The sequence below is a fragment of the Pygoscelis adeliae genome, unplaced genomic scaffold, assembly GCF_000699105.1.
Source record: "Pygoscelis adeliae isolate BGI_AS28 unplaced genomic scaffold, ASM69910v1 Scaffold141, whole genome shotgun sequence".
Taxonomy (NCBI): Eukaryota; Metazoa; Chordata; class Aves; order Sphenisciformes; family Spheniscidae; genus Pygoscelis; species Pygoscelis adeliae.
In genome coordinates this window covers 2,213,759-2,227,447 of record NW_008824231.1, presented here as the reverse complement: position 1 = coordinate 2,227,447, position 13,689 = coordinate 2,213,759, and the positions used below count along the sequence as shown (strand labels likewise).

General features: G+C 38.6%; 1 protein-coding gene across 1 annotated transcript in view; it reads left to right on the top strand.

Moving 5' to 3' along the window:
* The window catches only part of SLC36A4 (solute carrier family 36 (proton/amino acid symporter), member 4), a 108,826-nt gene extending 98,342 nt beyond the window's left edge, over positions 1-10,484 (top strand). Inside the window, exon 10 of the mRNA XM_009334837.1 lies at positions 10,177-10,484. Within this exon, the coding sequence (XP_009333112.1) occupies positions 10,177-10,484 (308 nt within the window). The remainder of the gene's footprint in view (positions 1-10,176) is intronic.
* The last annotated feature ends 3,205 nt before the right edge of the window (positions 10,485-13,689 follow it).

Here is a 13,689-nt window from a genome sequence, read left to right as displayed (position 1 = left end):
GTTGGGTTTTGTTTTACTTGGGTCACAAAAAATTAAGAATGAATGCTTAAAGAGGGTGTGCATAACGTTCCAGACATCTGGCAAAGAGTGACCTGCGCAGTAAGCCCCAGCCTGCAGCGAGCACAGCTGACTTGACTCTAGGAGAGGACGGTGCTTCAGACACATGCTGTGCCTGAATTTCCCCATGCTGAGCTGTAGGCGGCTATGCATTTGGCAGTCGAGTTTTCCTTCATGGTGATGCAAGCTGCTCTCTCCAAACTTCACTTTGCGAGTTGAAATGCCAACAAATTAAGATTAAAAACATCTGCAGATGACTGCATTTTTTGATTGATTTGGACTGCAGGCCATAATTCAGTACTTAATCTGCCTAAGCCTGTCAACACAGGGAGCTGAACCTCAACTAGCTACTGCACGTGATTCTCTCTGGGAAGCCAAGGCACTTGGCAGCTTGTTTTTTCTGTATCATCAATCAACACAGCAGGCTTTAACTAACTCATGCCTGTGACACCAGCTGTTGCAAAGCATTATTTTGGAAATGCATTGGTCATGCCACTGCAGTGTGATTATTGTCTTTTTATGGGCATTATTTTTTAATTTACTTTTGATACGTTGCAGTAAATTCACAAGTTATTTATTAGCAAGTCAGTAATAATATAGTATGTGTCATATGCAATAGGTACTGATCATACCAAAACCCTCTGCATTTTCACAGCCCAAAATAAGCAGGCCAATTCAGATACTTAAAAACTACATGAGAATCCAAGCATTTGTTTTTTATGAAAAACTTTTAGCATTGTGTGAAATCAGAGTGCAGCTTCCCATTTGAAAGTGGCTAAAATTTCTCTGGGGACTAAAGTATTTAGTTTGTAAGATACTTAGCACTGCTGCTATTTAAATAATATGACGTATCATCTGAAGTTATAAATAAGCAAGAATGAGTATCTCTTTTAGCCATTTTACTTAAGAAATAAAAAAACCCCTGTGAAATATCACTGTTAAAATATAAATTTTAATCCAGCTTTGAATCGTGATTAAAAATCAATGATTTAAATTAGTTTGGACTTAACTATGATGTCAGCCCACTTTCAGCACTGTTACTTTGTGCTACAGGGACGTTTTTGTGAGAAATTAGGATTGTAGTGAGCACGTTATCATTTTCTAGGCTTAAAGAACATAATTCATGTCATCTTATGTGATCATTTCATGTTTTTATCAGTTACAGGAAGCTTTTACTTTCCCTGTAGGATTTTTACCAGCCTCCAGGTAGAGTATAGACCCATTGACCACTCACTATTCTTTTGTCCGATGAGTTTTTTACCCATCTAGTTTCCCTCCATCCAGATACAAGAATATTGTGGGAGACAGTGTCAAAGACATTTACCTCTAAAGTTGAGGTAAATGACATCTACTGCTCTCCCCTCATCCATAAATCCAGTCATTGTGTCAGAGAAGGTAATCAGGATGGTCAGGCATGATTTACCCTAGATAAGTACGTTTTCTGTTCCGAGTCACCTTTTTCTCCTTCATGTGCCCAGAAATGTGCTCCAAGATTACTTGCTCCATGATTTTTCCAGGGACCAAAGTGAAGCTGACTTGCCTATATTTCCCTGGATTATTCTTTTGGCCTTTCTTGACGACATTTACTTTCCCCCAGTTACCAGGGATCTCCCCCAATTTCCATGACCTTTCAAAGACAATATAGAGTGGTGTTAGAAAGACATTGGCGAGTTCTCTTCAATACTCTTGGATGCAACCCATCATGTCCGGTATACCTTTATGGTTTGAGTTCTCTCAAGTAATCCCTGATTCAGTCCTCATCCTCTGATGGCAGTTCTTCTTGTTGACCTCTTTCACTGATCACAGGGGCTGGGAGACCGACTGAGGCAAAGGCAACACTGAGTACCTCAGCCTTACCTGTGTGTGCGGTCACTAAATCCCACACCCCATTCAGCAGCAGGCTCACACTCTCCTTCTTCAGACTTTTATTACCAATGTGGTTGTAAAAGCTCTTCTTATTGCCCTTGGCATCCCTTGAACGTCTTGGCTTCAGTTGAGTTTCAGCTTTCCTGAGACCATCCAGACATGTCTATGTGATGTTTCTAAATTTCTCCTTTGTAGCTTGTCCCTGCTTCCATCTCCTATATGCTGTCTTTTTAGTCATGAGTTCCCTCCTTAGGCAAGCTGGTCTCCTGATAAGTCTTCTTGTTTGGAAATGTGCGAGTTAATGTCTTCCTGCTAATGGAAGCTGTAGCACATACAACACCCCCAAACACAGGTTAGAGACTCTTAGCTCAGAAGTTTTATTACAGTTATCCAGAACAGAATCTCCTTGTTCTGTAATTTATTTAATACCTGGGGGGAGGAGGAAGAGCTAACTTAATTTGTTATTTAATAAATTTTGTAGTCCTTAGATGGTAATTAGGGAAGATAATTTATCTGGAACAGCTGTTATGATTTTTGGGATCCTGATGGATTCTATTTTGACAAAAGGATTCCACAGTAACAGATATATTTTTTGTCATCTTAATCAGCTAGTCCTTTAATAATCTTTAATAAAGAAATGTAAAATTTGATTCTTAAATAGAACAAGAAGCCTGAAGGATAAAAATAAGTAATTTTAACTATTCTTAAAGGTGTCTTTGGCAGTGTTTCTCCTTCATATGTACATGTTTAGTATTTATGGAGCAAAGTATAGTAGCTTAAGATTAAAGGTAAGTATGTTCAATTTAATCTTAATTACATTATTTTTTGCTCACTGTGTAGTAATCAAAAGGTATATAATGAAATTTTTATTTTCAAGGGTGAGGGCAAGACGAACTTTTTTATATAAAATTATTTTAACTTACTATTGCCTGAGTCTTGCTTTTGTTATGAGACAGCAAAGTAGCCATGGATCACTGCCTGCTTTCCTGTGACATAGCTTTATATGCATAGTGCATCCAAGGGAAAGATTGGGGAGTATGGAGTGATGACGGTGAGTGGAGGGAAATAAGACTTTCCAGCAGCATCGGAAGCAGCATGGCTGGCTCTTCAAGGCTTAGCCGCGGCTCTCAACTCTTTTCTTCACCTCTGCTCTCCGTAGCAAAAACAGTCTTGTCCTTGGATAAGCAAACATTAATGTTTGCTTGCACTGTTGGGAGCCCTTCAGCTGTCTCAGAGTCGCAACTTGTTTTAAGAGACTGAGACAAAGAAGACAGAATTTTAATTGCAGACTCATATCTGGTGGGTCCATAGAATCAGATGTCTGAAGGAGAGTGATTGGCAGTGGGAACAGTGTCAGTACTGTAATGGTATAGGATCGTCCATTTAGAGCTCAATATTAATGAGTTTTGCTGCGTGCTTTACATTCAGTTGTTGAATCTAGCTGCATATAGCAGTCGTTTACATTATTTCGCTGAAGTATGTCTAAAAAGATTCGCATGATAAAGTATTGGTAGCAAAGCTCAAATAAATTTACTGCAGAGACAAATGAATAAATACAATGTTTCAAATGTAATAGTAACCAGATGTCATTTGTGAGCCCATGGATTGTAGTTAATTAAATGGTGAAAAACATCTACGCATAATCCAGCATGTGCTGCACCTGTGCTTGCTGGTTTTATGAAGATCACTTGGTGTTGCAGCTCTGGGCAACCTGCAGCATGAGGAGCTTCCTTGGTGTCTTGCTGCCTGGTTTGCTTTATATGTTGCCATCCAAGAGGGGTGCTTAGTAAAAAGACATTAATTCTGAAGAGCTGATGAGGGGCAGACAGAACAGGGCGAGGAGGCCAAGCAGTTTATGAACTACCGCTTTGACATTTGACAGAGTGAACAAGTCACTCTGAGTGTTCCCGAGGAGGTGCATAGGGGGAAGAATTGCCTTATAGCTGCATCACTGCTATTCTGTCCCTGTCCCTCTAAGTCTATACCTGCTCACACAGGCTCCTCCTGCATGACATTGTTGTGACACCAAATTCTGCTTAAAATGGGTGCAGATCCTGGAAACTGAAGTCTGAATGAATTACACTACCTGAATTTTGGGGTTGTAACAGCACAGACAACTAGGGGGGAGAGGTTTTATTAGTTCCCTCCCATGGAGGGAACACTGTCCTGCAGAGGGGCTCTTGTACCAGTGGTACGTGCCAGTCTTAGCTTGGGTGTAGGTATTTTAGGTAATCTGGTAAAAAAAGTGTGGACTCGATGCCTCTGTTAAGTTGCTGTTTGGTCTGATGTCATTCTTTATGCCTCTTTCTGCATAAGGAATAAAAAGAATATAAATATAAAGCCTTTTGTAAACAGCTTTGAAACCTCTGATGCAAAGTGCTGTAAAAAATGAATTTACTTACACGTCTTTGAGAAACTGATGTGGAGGGCTCTGGAGAAGGGATGGATCTGCCCATTCCCTGAACGGGTTATTAGGGCTCTGCTGTGTGTTGGGACAGTGTCCTTGATTACCTTTCATTGTGAACGGTAAGGTTATTTAAACCATCTTCTCCTGTGTGTTTCTAGTCTTTCCTACTAACATAGGACAAAGCAATCATAAACAGTGAGTTGTAGTGTGAGGGCAAGTGATGTGAAGTACTTTCTGTCTCTGTATACTGTATGTTGCAGGAAGATAATGATGAAAGAGTTTTTCATTCCAAAGGGAATAAAGCCAAACCGTATGATGTGTGTGGTTGTCCTGCATTTAAGCTCTATCTCTTTTTCTTTCCAGTGTGAAAGTAGAATTTGTCATCTTGTAGTATAACTGCAATTTATCTTCTGCTTTGTTCCTTTTTCTGTTTGGTTTTGGTTTTGAGATTGAGCTGGTATTTAAAAGCATGCTTTTTAAGAAATTGGGTTAAGGAAATAATTTTTGGTGAAGACTGAATCTAAATAATTTTTAAAGAAATTATCTTCTGTATGTATCTTATAGTCTTTTGATGTCTCAAAGAACGGCTAAAACAAACACCATCTCAAACCCTATGTTAGTTAGCGTTTTTAGCCAGAAAAAATATTTTTCTAATTCACAATTATGTAATAATCAGGATTATTATCTAAAATCCTTTTTTTTAAACTGTATCCATCAATATGTAGATTTCTTTTTACCTGTGTGCAAAACTCTATAAATTATTCGCAAATGCTCGTAAGTGATTATTTGCATTACTTTATCTTCAGATTAATAACAGCTTTCTACTTGGTCTCGTATTCCTTTGTACACACGTATCAAAACACAGTTTAGTTTCCACTGTGGAACTCTCAGGGAAGGCATTCTTTTTTGTTATTTATTTAAATGAACCTCTTTTTCTTGAAATATTAAGTTCTGTTAGAGTTTGTAATTTGTTTTTAAAATGTGAATTGTTTTAATTGTGACATAGTATGTTACTGTTTTATAAAAGAGAGATAAATGTTTCATTGTGGTTCTCTAAATAAGTCTGCAATGTCCAGCTGATGTCTGAGGGGTAGCACGCACTGTTTTGCCTGCCTTCAAGCCAATGTGGAAGACACAACTCATGTACAGAGCATGGAAATACATTTGCACAGAAAACACAACACAGATCCCCTGGTCAAATGACCACTTGAGAAGATGTAGATATCCTGACTTTCTAGTTGTCCAGCCTGCACATGTAAACTCCTTGCAGCCAAACCTGCTAAGCTTTCTGGGGTAGTCTGTAGCAGAGAAATGGTCTTCTCTTTTCTTAGGAGGTAAAGGAAGAAAACTTGGGCAATGTGGAGGAGAGTGTTGCGGAAAAGGAGGAGTGAGTTGGAAGAAAATATGAAGGTGCTGCATTAGGGAAGGGGATCCAGGAAACAATGCAGTCAGGTGAAGGGAAGAAGAGGATTCCAGTTTTACTGGCTAAGCACTACTGCGGTAAGGAAAGATGGGCAGAGAGCACAGCCTGGGATATTAGAATAGGAAGGAGGATTCAGGCTGATATTTTGAAGTGCCATTTTGCCTATAGCCAGAATTCTTCGGCAAACATTTAACTGTAGGCATTTTTTCTTCCTGGAAAGGACTCTTTCTTTGCCGTATCGTAGGCATCTTAAGGCATGTTAAAAATATGATTTTGTTTTGTGCTTTTGGAAAGTTGTATGTATGTCAAACACCCATCTTTAATACATCAATGCTCCAGTCTTCTGATTTAGTCCTGGAAAAGTGGTACAAATAGAGAGTAAGTTTGGGGTGTGCTGACTTCCTGCAGAACAGGGACCTCTTCAGCACTATCACTGCCTTTGAAGAAAACTGGTTGTATATCGCTTGAGACAATATTTTGCTCTTGAACTGTGTGAAGTTCCCACTCCCTAGTAATATCCAACATTTCTCATACTTAAGAAGCCCTCAATCTTTTTGACCATGTATATTTATAACATCTGCTGTTAGGACAATTTGCTTGGGCCATACTACTGATCTGGTAACATATGTATTACTTCTTTTCTTTGGATGCACATGTATAAATACCGCTGACCTGGTTTTTGTCAGAAATATTAAACAGCTTTATTATTGGGCTACAGGAAAATTTAGTAGAAATTATCAGTATTATTAGCCTTTTAAATTTCAAAATTGCTTTCTGGCTTCCTATAAGATGCTTATAAATAAATTAAGTCCTACTAGAAACATGGAAAAAAAGGCTTATAAGTGAGCTGTATCATTAAAATTTCCTGATGAAGTCGCAATATGTTTTGCTTTTAATCTGTGTATAGACAGGACCAAAATTATAGTTCAATCTTTACTTAGATCCATAGATCCTAATTACAGCAGTACCCATCTTGCTCAAGGATTTAGTGTGGCATATGCATTACTTTTTGATAGAAATAAAGTAGCTTAATATTTGATTACTAGAGGAAGTATTGGAATATGGTAATTACATATTTTACTTAATCTGCAGTTAGAATGCACTTAGGTTGGGAGTAGTAAAGAGATGGCAAAACCTTTTTTTTCCCAGTGGTCTCATTGAGATTATCTCAGCAAGCAAGTCTGGCTAGTAATGTGCTGATTCTGTAACAAGGAAAGAAAGTTGTAAAAGAAGCAGCACTATAACATAAACAGAGTAAAATTAAGTGTATCTTTCCATGGGGATGATATGTCCCTTAAGAAAATAGAGACATTCTACTATAGTGTTCCTCCCCCAGAAAAGCCCCAGCTGACACTGCATGGCTGAGACAGGCTGGAGAATCCATTATTACAGGTTTTTGAGATTAGACCGCAGACTTAAGGTAGAATTAATATGTTGCAATCTCTCCTTATCTCTGCAGGATGCTTTGTTCATATAGCTCTTGCTGTTTCATTCAAGGCTGAAGACAATTTAAGTGTCGGCCAAAAATAAGTGTCATATTAACATTGCAGGACTTATTTCTTCAGTTGAGATTCCCAGAGCTTCCAAACCAGAAAGTTTCATGACTGTTGATAAAAGTTCAGAATTTCTTCTCGATGTTATATTTTTAAAACCTATGCATGGCTGGGAAAATTAGGCTCCCTGCCTGTAGGAACGCCCCTTGTTTACTTCTCCTGGAAACTGGTTCGCTTTCTTAACTCCTGAGGACATTCTTTGGTAGGTAATAAAATGAGTTGTATTTCTCTTGGGTTGTTAAAGAATAAATAAGGCACTAATTAAAACCTTGAAACATATTTCCAAACTTCTCCCACAGCAATATCCAGATTCATACAAATTTGTATGAGCCAGACAAACGTTTGACGAGATCCAAATCAACACACAGCATTTTACTTCTCTGTAACCTGAAGCAATTATAAACTGTAGCTATTTTTTCCAATTAAAAAAATATGAAAAATATTCTCATTATTTGTAATAAAGCAGAACTTTTCAAATAAAACTATGAACTATAAATTAATGAGTACCTTCTAAATTGTGGACACATGTAGAATTGAAAGAGGTCTATTACAGAAGTTGAAAATCTATATTTAATGAATACACCCACTACATCTATTAAATTGGCAAGATAATAAATGTGCAGCTCTCTCTTTTGCTTCAGAAGAACACATTCAACATATTCAGTAGCTGAGAGTTTTACCAGTCATTGCAAATATACTTCATCTGCACTTTTCAATTACTTATGGATTGTGCACTGCTGTGCAAGTATCAAGCAAGCTTGCCAGTCAGTCTGGTCTGAGCACTCATCCTATATTGTTTGGGCACTCCTGGTGCCTACTTTTATGGCTTGAGTGTAGTTATGGCTACAAAAGTGATAGAAATGGGTACTTTGTGTCTTTTATTAACTTCGGCATAATTGCTTTCTCATTCCATTTAGCTTTGTCCTAGATAATGCATAAACATGTGGCATTTCCAGTCTTTAAATGTCATATTTATGCAGTGGGAGAAACAGTTTGTTTGGCATTGAGTAGGTCCATCATAACAGTGGGATAAAAAACTTGGCTCATCTATTTTTGAGTATCAGGGTGTTCCTAAGGTTTCCTGAAGGATACTGTCTCTGCCCAAGCTTCCTTTGGCCACATGGTGCCTCTAATATATCTGTAGAATCACAAAGTGTTAAACTATAGTCATGGTAAGCAAGAACAAGTTAATTGATTTTTCTTAGCAGATCTGTGCATAATATGGTTCTTTCAAATAGGATGGGCTGGAGAATCCTTTATCCCTCTGTTGGCTTATACCTTCAGTCTTACCTCCTTTTTACGCGGGATCTGTGTAGTTAGGGGTTTTATTAAAATGTGTGGTGAATGGTTACCTGGTAGCAGCAGATAACTGTTGTGTTCTGCAAGTGAATCTTGAGTGTGTTTGCCAATGCAGATTTCCTCAAGTTAAATATTCTTAATGGAGAACATCAGCACTAACATAACTTGAGTATGTTGCCTTTCATAATCAGATGTTGTTAGAATCTGAGGCAGCTGGTGGCACTCAGCCCACAGCAAAGACACCCTGCAAATAGAAAGCTCATCTTGAGAAATGATAAAGCTGATAAACGCCTTCTGGTTTTCATCCTCACGTGTTATGTGAGGATTTCGTTCTTGCTTGTTCCATTTGTTTATTGCCATAAACATTGTTTACATAATATTTGGTTGGTGGAGGAGTTGCTATAAAGCCAAACATGCTTTTATTATGGCTTAAGAATTAAGAAGGGAGGTATGGGAGAACAAAAACGTACGTACTATGTGGTATTTTTGATTTGCTGTGGCTTTTACACCAGTTTTCCCCATTCCCTTTCTTTCTTGTCTTGATGAGAAGTGATAGAAAATGGCAAGCAGGCAGATACTGTGGATGTTTACGATAATGTCTGACAGCTAGAAGGCAATATATTCATGGAAGGGAAAAAAGTCAGACATCTCCGCCGCATACAGGGGATCATATAGAGGCCTGTGCTCAGCTGGCCTTTGAAAGCTGTTTTCTAATGCAGGACTGAAAGCATTACATGACAACTGGTGTATCTGAGTTAATGCTAGGGTACCTTGCCTAGGCTTGCCAGCCAAAGGGGTTAAAACCAGAAGCAGTTCTGGTCCAACATGATGGATTCTGTTTCTATGAATGGTATAGTTTCAGGAGGTGAGACTGGCCATGCCGTGCTAAAAGTGGGCCTTGTGTTCAGACTTGTCTCTTGGCAGAGCTAAATTCTCGTTTAGTTCACTGGACAACTATTATAGTGGCATTTTACAAATTGAATGCAATTGTATAAACCAAGATTTTTCAAGAGGCAAGTTTGTAGGTAAAAGTGACTTAAATGATTGTGAAAGTGCCAAGTGGCCAGCAGGTTTGGTCCATTTTGAATAATTTTATGTCACTTAGATTATTAGTAATGTATAGTAATTAATAGTAATATATTTTTGCCGACTGTCTCCTGGGCAGCATGCAACAGCCCCTTCCCCTGCTCTTCATGAGCTTCATTCTTTCGTCTTAAAAACCCAACAACAACCAAAAAAGTAAAACGCCTCCATACAATTTCATATTTCTCATTTCTCTGTGATTTGCAGGCCAAATTGATTTACCCTGTAAGTACAAGAAAACTTTAACTTGAAGCTCTGCCAGCTCGTGCAGAAATTCAGAATTGAAACTGAGTATCTCACATGAGCATGAAGATGTATCTTACTCACAAATACATGCATTTGTATATTGTACATCACTTGTAGCTGGAAAAATAGTGAATGGTAGAACTTTTTAAAAAGCATGGACCACTAGGTTCTGTGTTTGTCACAGTTTTGTTTTTCATGAGGATGCTGAATCTGAAGCCACTGTTACTCTTCTTGTGTTTTAGGTGCTGTAGCAGTTTTGATCCCTCGCCTAGACCTGGTGATTTCTTTCGTTGGAGCCGTCAGCAGCAGCACTCTAGCACTGATTCTGCCTCCTCTGGTTGAAATCCTCACTTTCTACAAGGAAAACTTAAGTTTGTGGACGATATTTAAAGACGTTTTTATAGCTGTCATTGGAGTTGTTGGATTTTTAACAGGGACGTATGTGACGGTTGAAGAAATCATTTATCCTGCATCCACAGTTCTAGCTAACGCAACAGAGAGCAGCTCTGCAGATTTAAATGCTACAAACTTGGTGGTTGGTTTAAAGTAATAACCAGGCACTGTGAACTATTTTGTTCCTTAACAAGAAATCCTAGATGGATGGCAGACCTACGTGTGGGACAAATTCCATTTCCAAATGAATTTTTGAAAAATAGCATGCAGCCCTTTCTCACTCTATTGTTTGTTCTTTCCTTCATTCCTTCCCACCTGCTCCCTCAGTTAACCCCTTTGCTCTCAACCTCTGCTCATCTAGTGAAAAACTGAATGGATGTCAGGGTTTAAAATATATACATGGATATAAGAAGGAAATATAATTTTAGGTTATTTGCAAGAAAAAAAGAAGAATTCTTATAAGGAAGTCAAGATGCCTTCCTACTCAGAAAAGGTGTATGTAGGCACCAAGTCTAGGCAATACTGTTTTCACTCCAGCTCTGTTGCAAGGGTTGGAGCGGAAGCTCAGTGATGCCTAGACCTTCTCTTGGCTGTCTCTGGCAGGGTGAATTGCACCCTAGTGAACCAGAGACACTATAGTTTTAGAAAAGAGCGGCTGTGTGTTTCATTTCCATTCTGGGGACTTACAGGTTTGCCGTGGAAAAGATTTTGGGTAGTTGCAGTTGCCTGGCTCTGGTTCCTGGGAGTCGGTTTGTCTGGAATTAGAGTGCACTGTGCAGAATGACTGTGACTCTTGTTCAGTCTTTTCACATTGGCTCCAAAGGGAGTTTTTCAAGTGATTGGAAGGACCAAGCCCTCCCTGGTTAGTATAGCAGACCACTGCTGGTGGATGGTTACATGACAGTAAGCATAAAGGCATTTTTTTTTTTCATGCCGACTATCTTAACATTTAAGCTGAAGAATGGACAAGACTGTAAGGTAAGGTTTAGAGGTAAAGGCTGGATCTTTTATTAGACCAAAAGATAGCCAGTTAAGAGTGTTCTTGCCAACTTACGTGATCTGTTACTTACTATGTGTTCCTATACCATGAGCTGTTCAGCATGGCCAGACCCCTGCTCCAGGGAAACGGCAACTGTGGCGCTCAGTAGAGCCAGGGAGGTCTGACTCTCCAGAGAAGCTTAAAGATTCACGATGATAATTTCTGTATGAGAAGGGAAAGGATGAGACACTACTTTCTAGAATGGCGCTTGTGCCATACTTTCACACGTATAAGCTGTGGGTTATTTGTGAAAGAACTTGTGATTCCACAGCACTGTGAGCTGGGGGGCCACGAGGGATGTCTGCTTTGCAGCCCTTTGTCCCTACAGTGCACCACCTGCCTGCAGGTTGTCTGAAGATTCGGGTTGTCTCGGGACTTGCTTTCAACTACTGGTACTCCCTTTTGGATTTTGAATGAAAAGTTACAGGATGTTGTTTATCAGAGCAATGTTACTTTCTTTAATGATGCAAAAACATTCAACACCACAAATGATAAGTAGTTTATTTTTGTACATTTTGGTAACTGCTATCCTGACCCATGTTTTACACCATTTCTTTATCCTTGATTTCAACTATACAAATGTATGAAATGCTGTATTTTTTTTAATATTGCTAGAAGTCTATAGACTGCCAATCTATATTTCTATTGGAACGTATAATAATTATTTTTGCATTATGTTCCACCTTAAATAGAATCTAACATGCCCTTTACTGCTTTTTGCTTCTTTTGTTCATTTTGGAAGAAAAAAGAACAAGTTCATAAGTTGATAATTGGGTAGAAGTGAGTTTTGTTCAGCAAGCCTGCATGCCGAGTCCCCAGCTGGAATCCTGATTTTCAGGGTTTGTATTTGACTTTCTGGCTCACACTTCATAGATGACTTTCACTCCAAATGCTAAAGCTATATTTTTGGTCTTGTTTTCTAAAAACACTCTATATTTTGTACATAATAGAACTGTATTTATCATACTCATTCCTGTTATGAAGAAACTCCTTTTTCTAAGGGATATTTTTAATTATAACATTCCCCCAAGAAATATGGTATGCCAAAACCTCTCTACTGTATTCATACAAATTAAGATAATAATATATGTAATATTTTGCTTGCCTTCAGTATATTCCTCAGAAATCTACCATTTGGTAATTACCATTTGGCATTACAGTCCTAAAATAATATAGTGCTAGATATATCTATATTTGTATTTTCTCTTCAGAATATTTCCCCAGTCATGGGGTGACTGTATTTGAGCACTTTCATCTCCATGTCGATGAGGGCATTTCTGATAGGGATTCGTTACAGCATGTAGTTCAAAATGCACATATTTGTTCAAGCAATAGTTCTGAGCAATGCTCTTATTTTCATTTTAGTGTGGACAAAGTTAAATACTTGGCAGGCCCTTTAAAGGGATGAGTCTCTGCAGGTATGATACTATAGAATTAACCTTTCATATGAAAGTGCCACAGAGGAGCAAACACAGGTAGTTAGCAGAGAGGCACAAGGTAACTTCAGCTTTTCATCTTAAGGGTTTTTTTAGCCTTTAAGCTGTTTTAAAAGCCATTGAATCTAAGTGTTTCCATCTGTTTCATAACGAACCTGTTGTTTACCTAAACCATACACTACACACTGATAGAATATATTTCTGTGCAGCGTATTTTACTTGACATTAAATACTTTTACATGGAACATTTTTAGTAGGTCTGATAGGATTTAAATGAAAGTTGTTTTCCCTGTTAGTTTTGCATCTTTCTACCCATGTGTGTTTGGAGAATAAAAGACTGTCAAGTCCATTCATATCATCTGTTCTGCATCAATTGTGTCCTAGTGAGCAACGCTGAGAAGGTGCTTCTGCCAGGGTGCAGTTTGACCAGTTCAGAGTTTGGTGGTGATTTTTGGCCGGTGCAAGTGAATACTGACATGGTACTACCAATGAAGATTTGCTGAGCTGGGAACCTAGGACCTAAATAGGTGGCCTTGCTACCCAGGTGAACGCAGCGTATCTTTTTGAAAGTCAGGAGACTTGTTTAGAAGGTTGATAGGTTTGAGGAATCTAATCTTAGCCATCAAAGTTTGGATAACCTGGCCCAAATACAAACCCTTATGCATCTTACTGCTGTGTCTGACCGGGGAGCAGCCTGTCAAGGAGCAGCTTTGCAGACCGACGTATTGCCGCTGACTGACCAGGTATGCAGTAGTGTGTTTGTGCAGTGGGCCAGTGTTGCCATGTCTAACAATGTTGTACCTTTTGAATCTTTAAAATGTTTATTAATGTATTTTGCACAATGTTGATTTTCTCCTACAGTGTAGGATTTTTGTTATTTTAATACT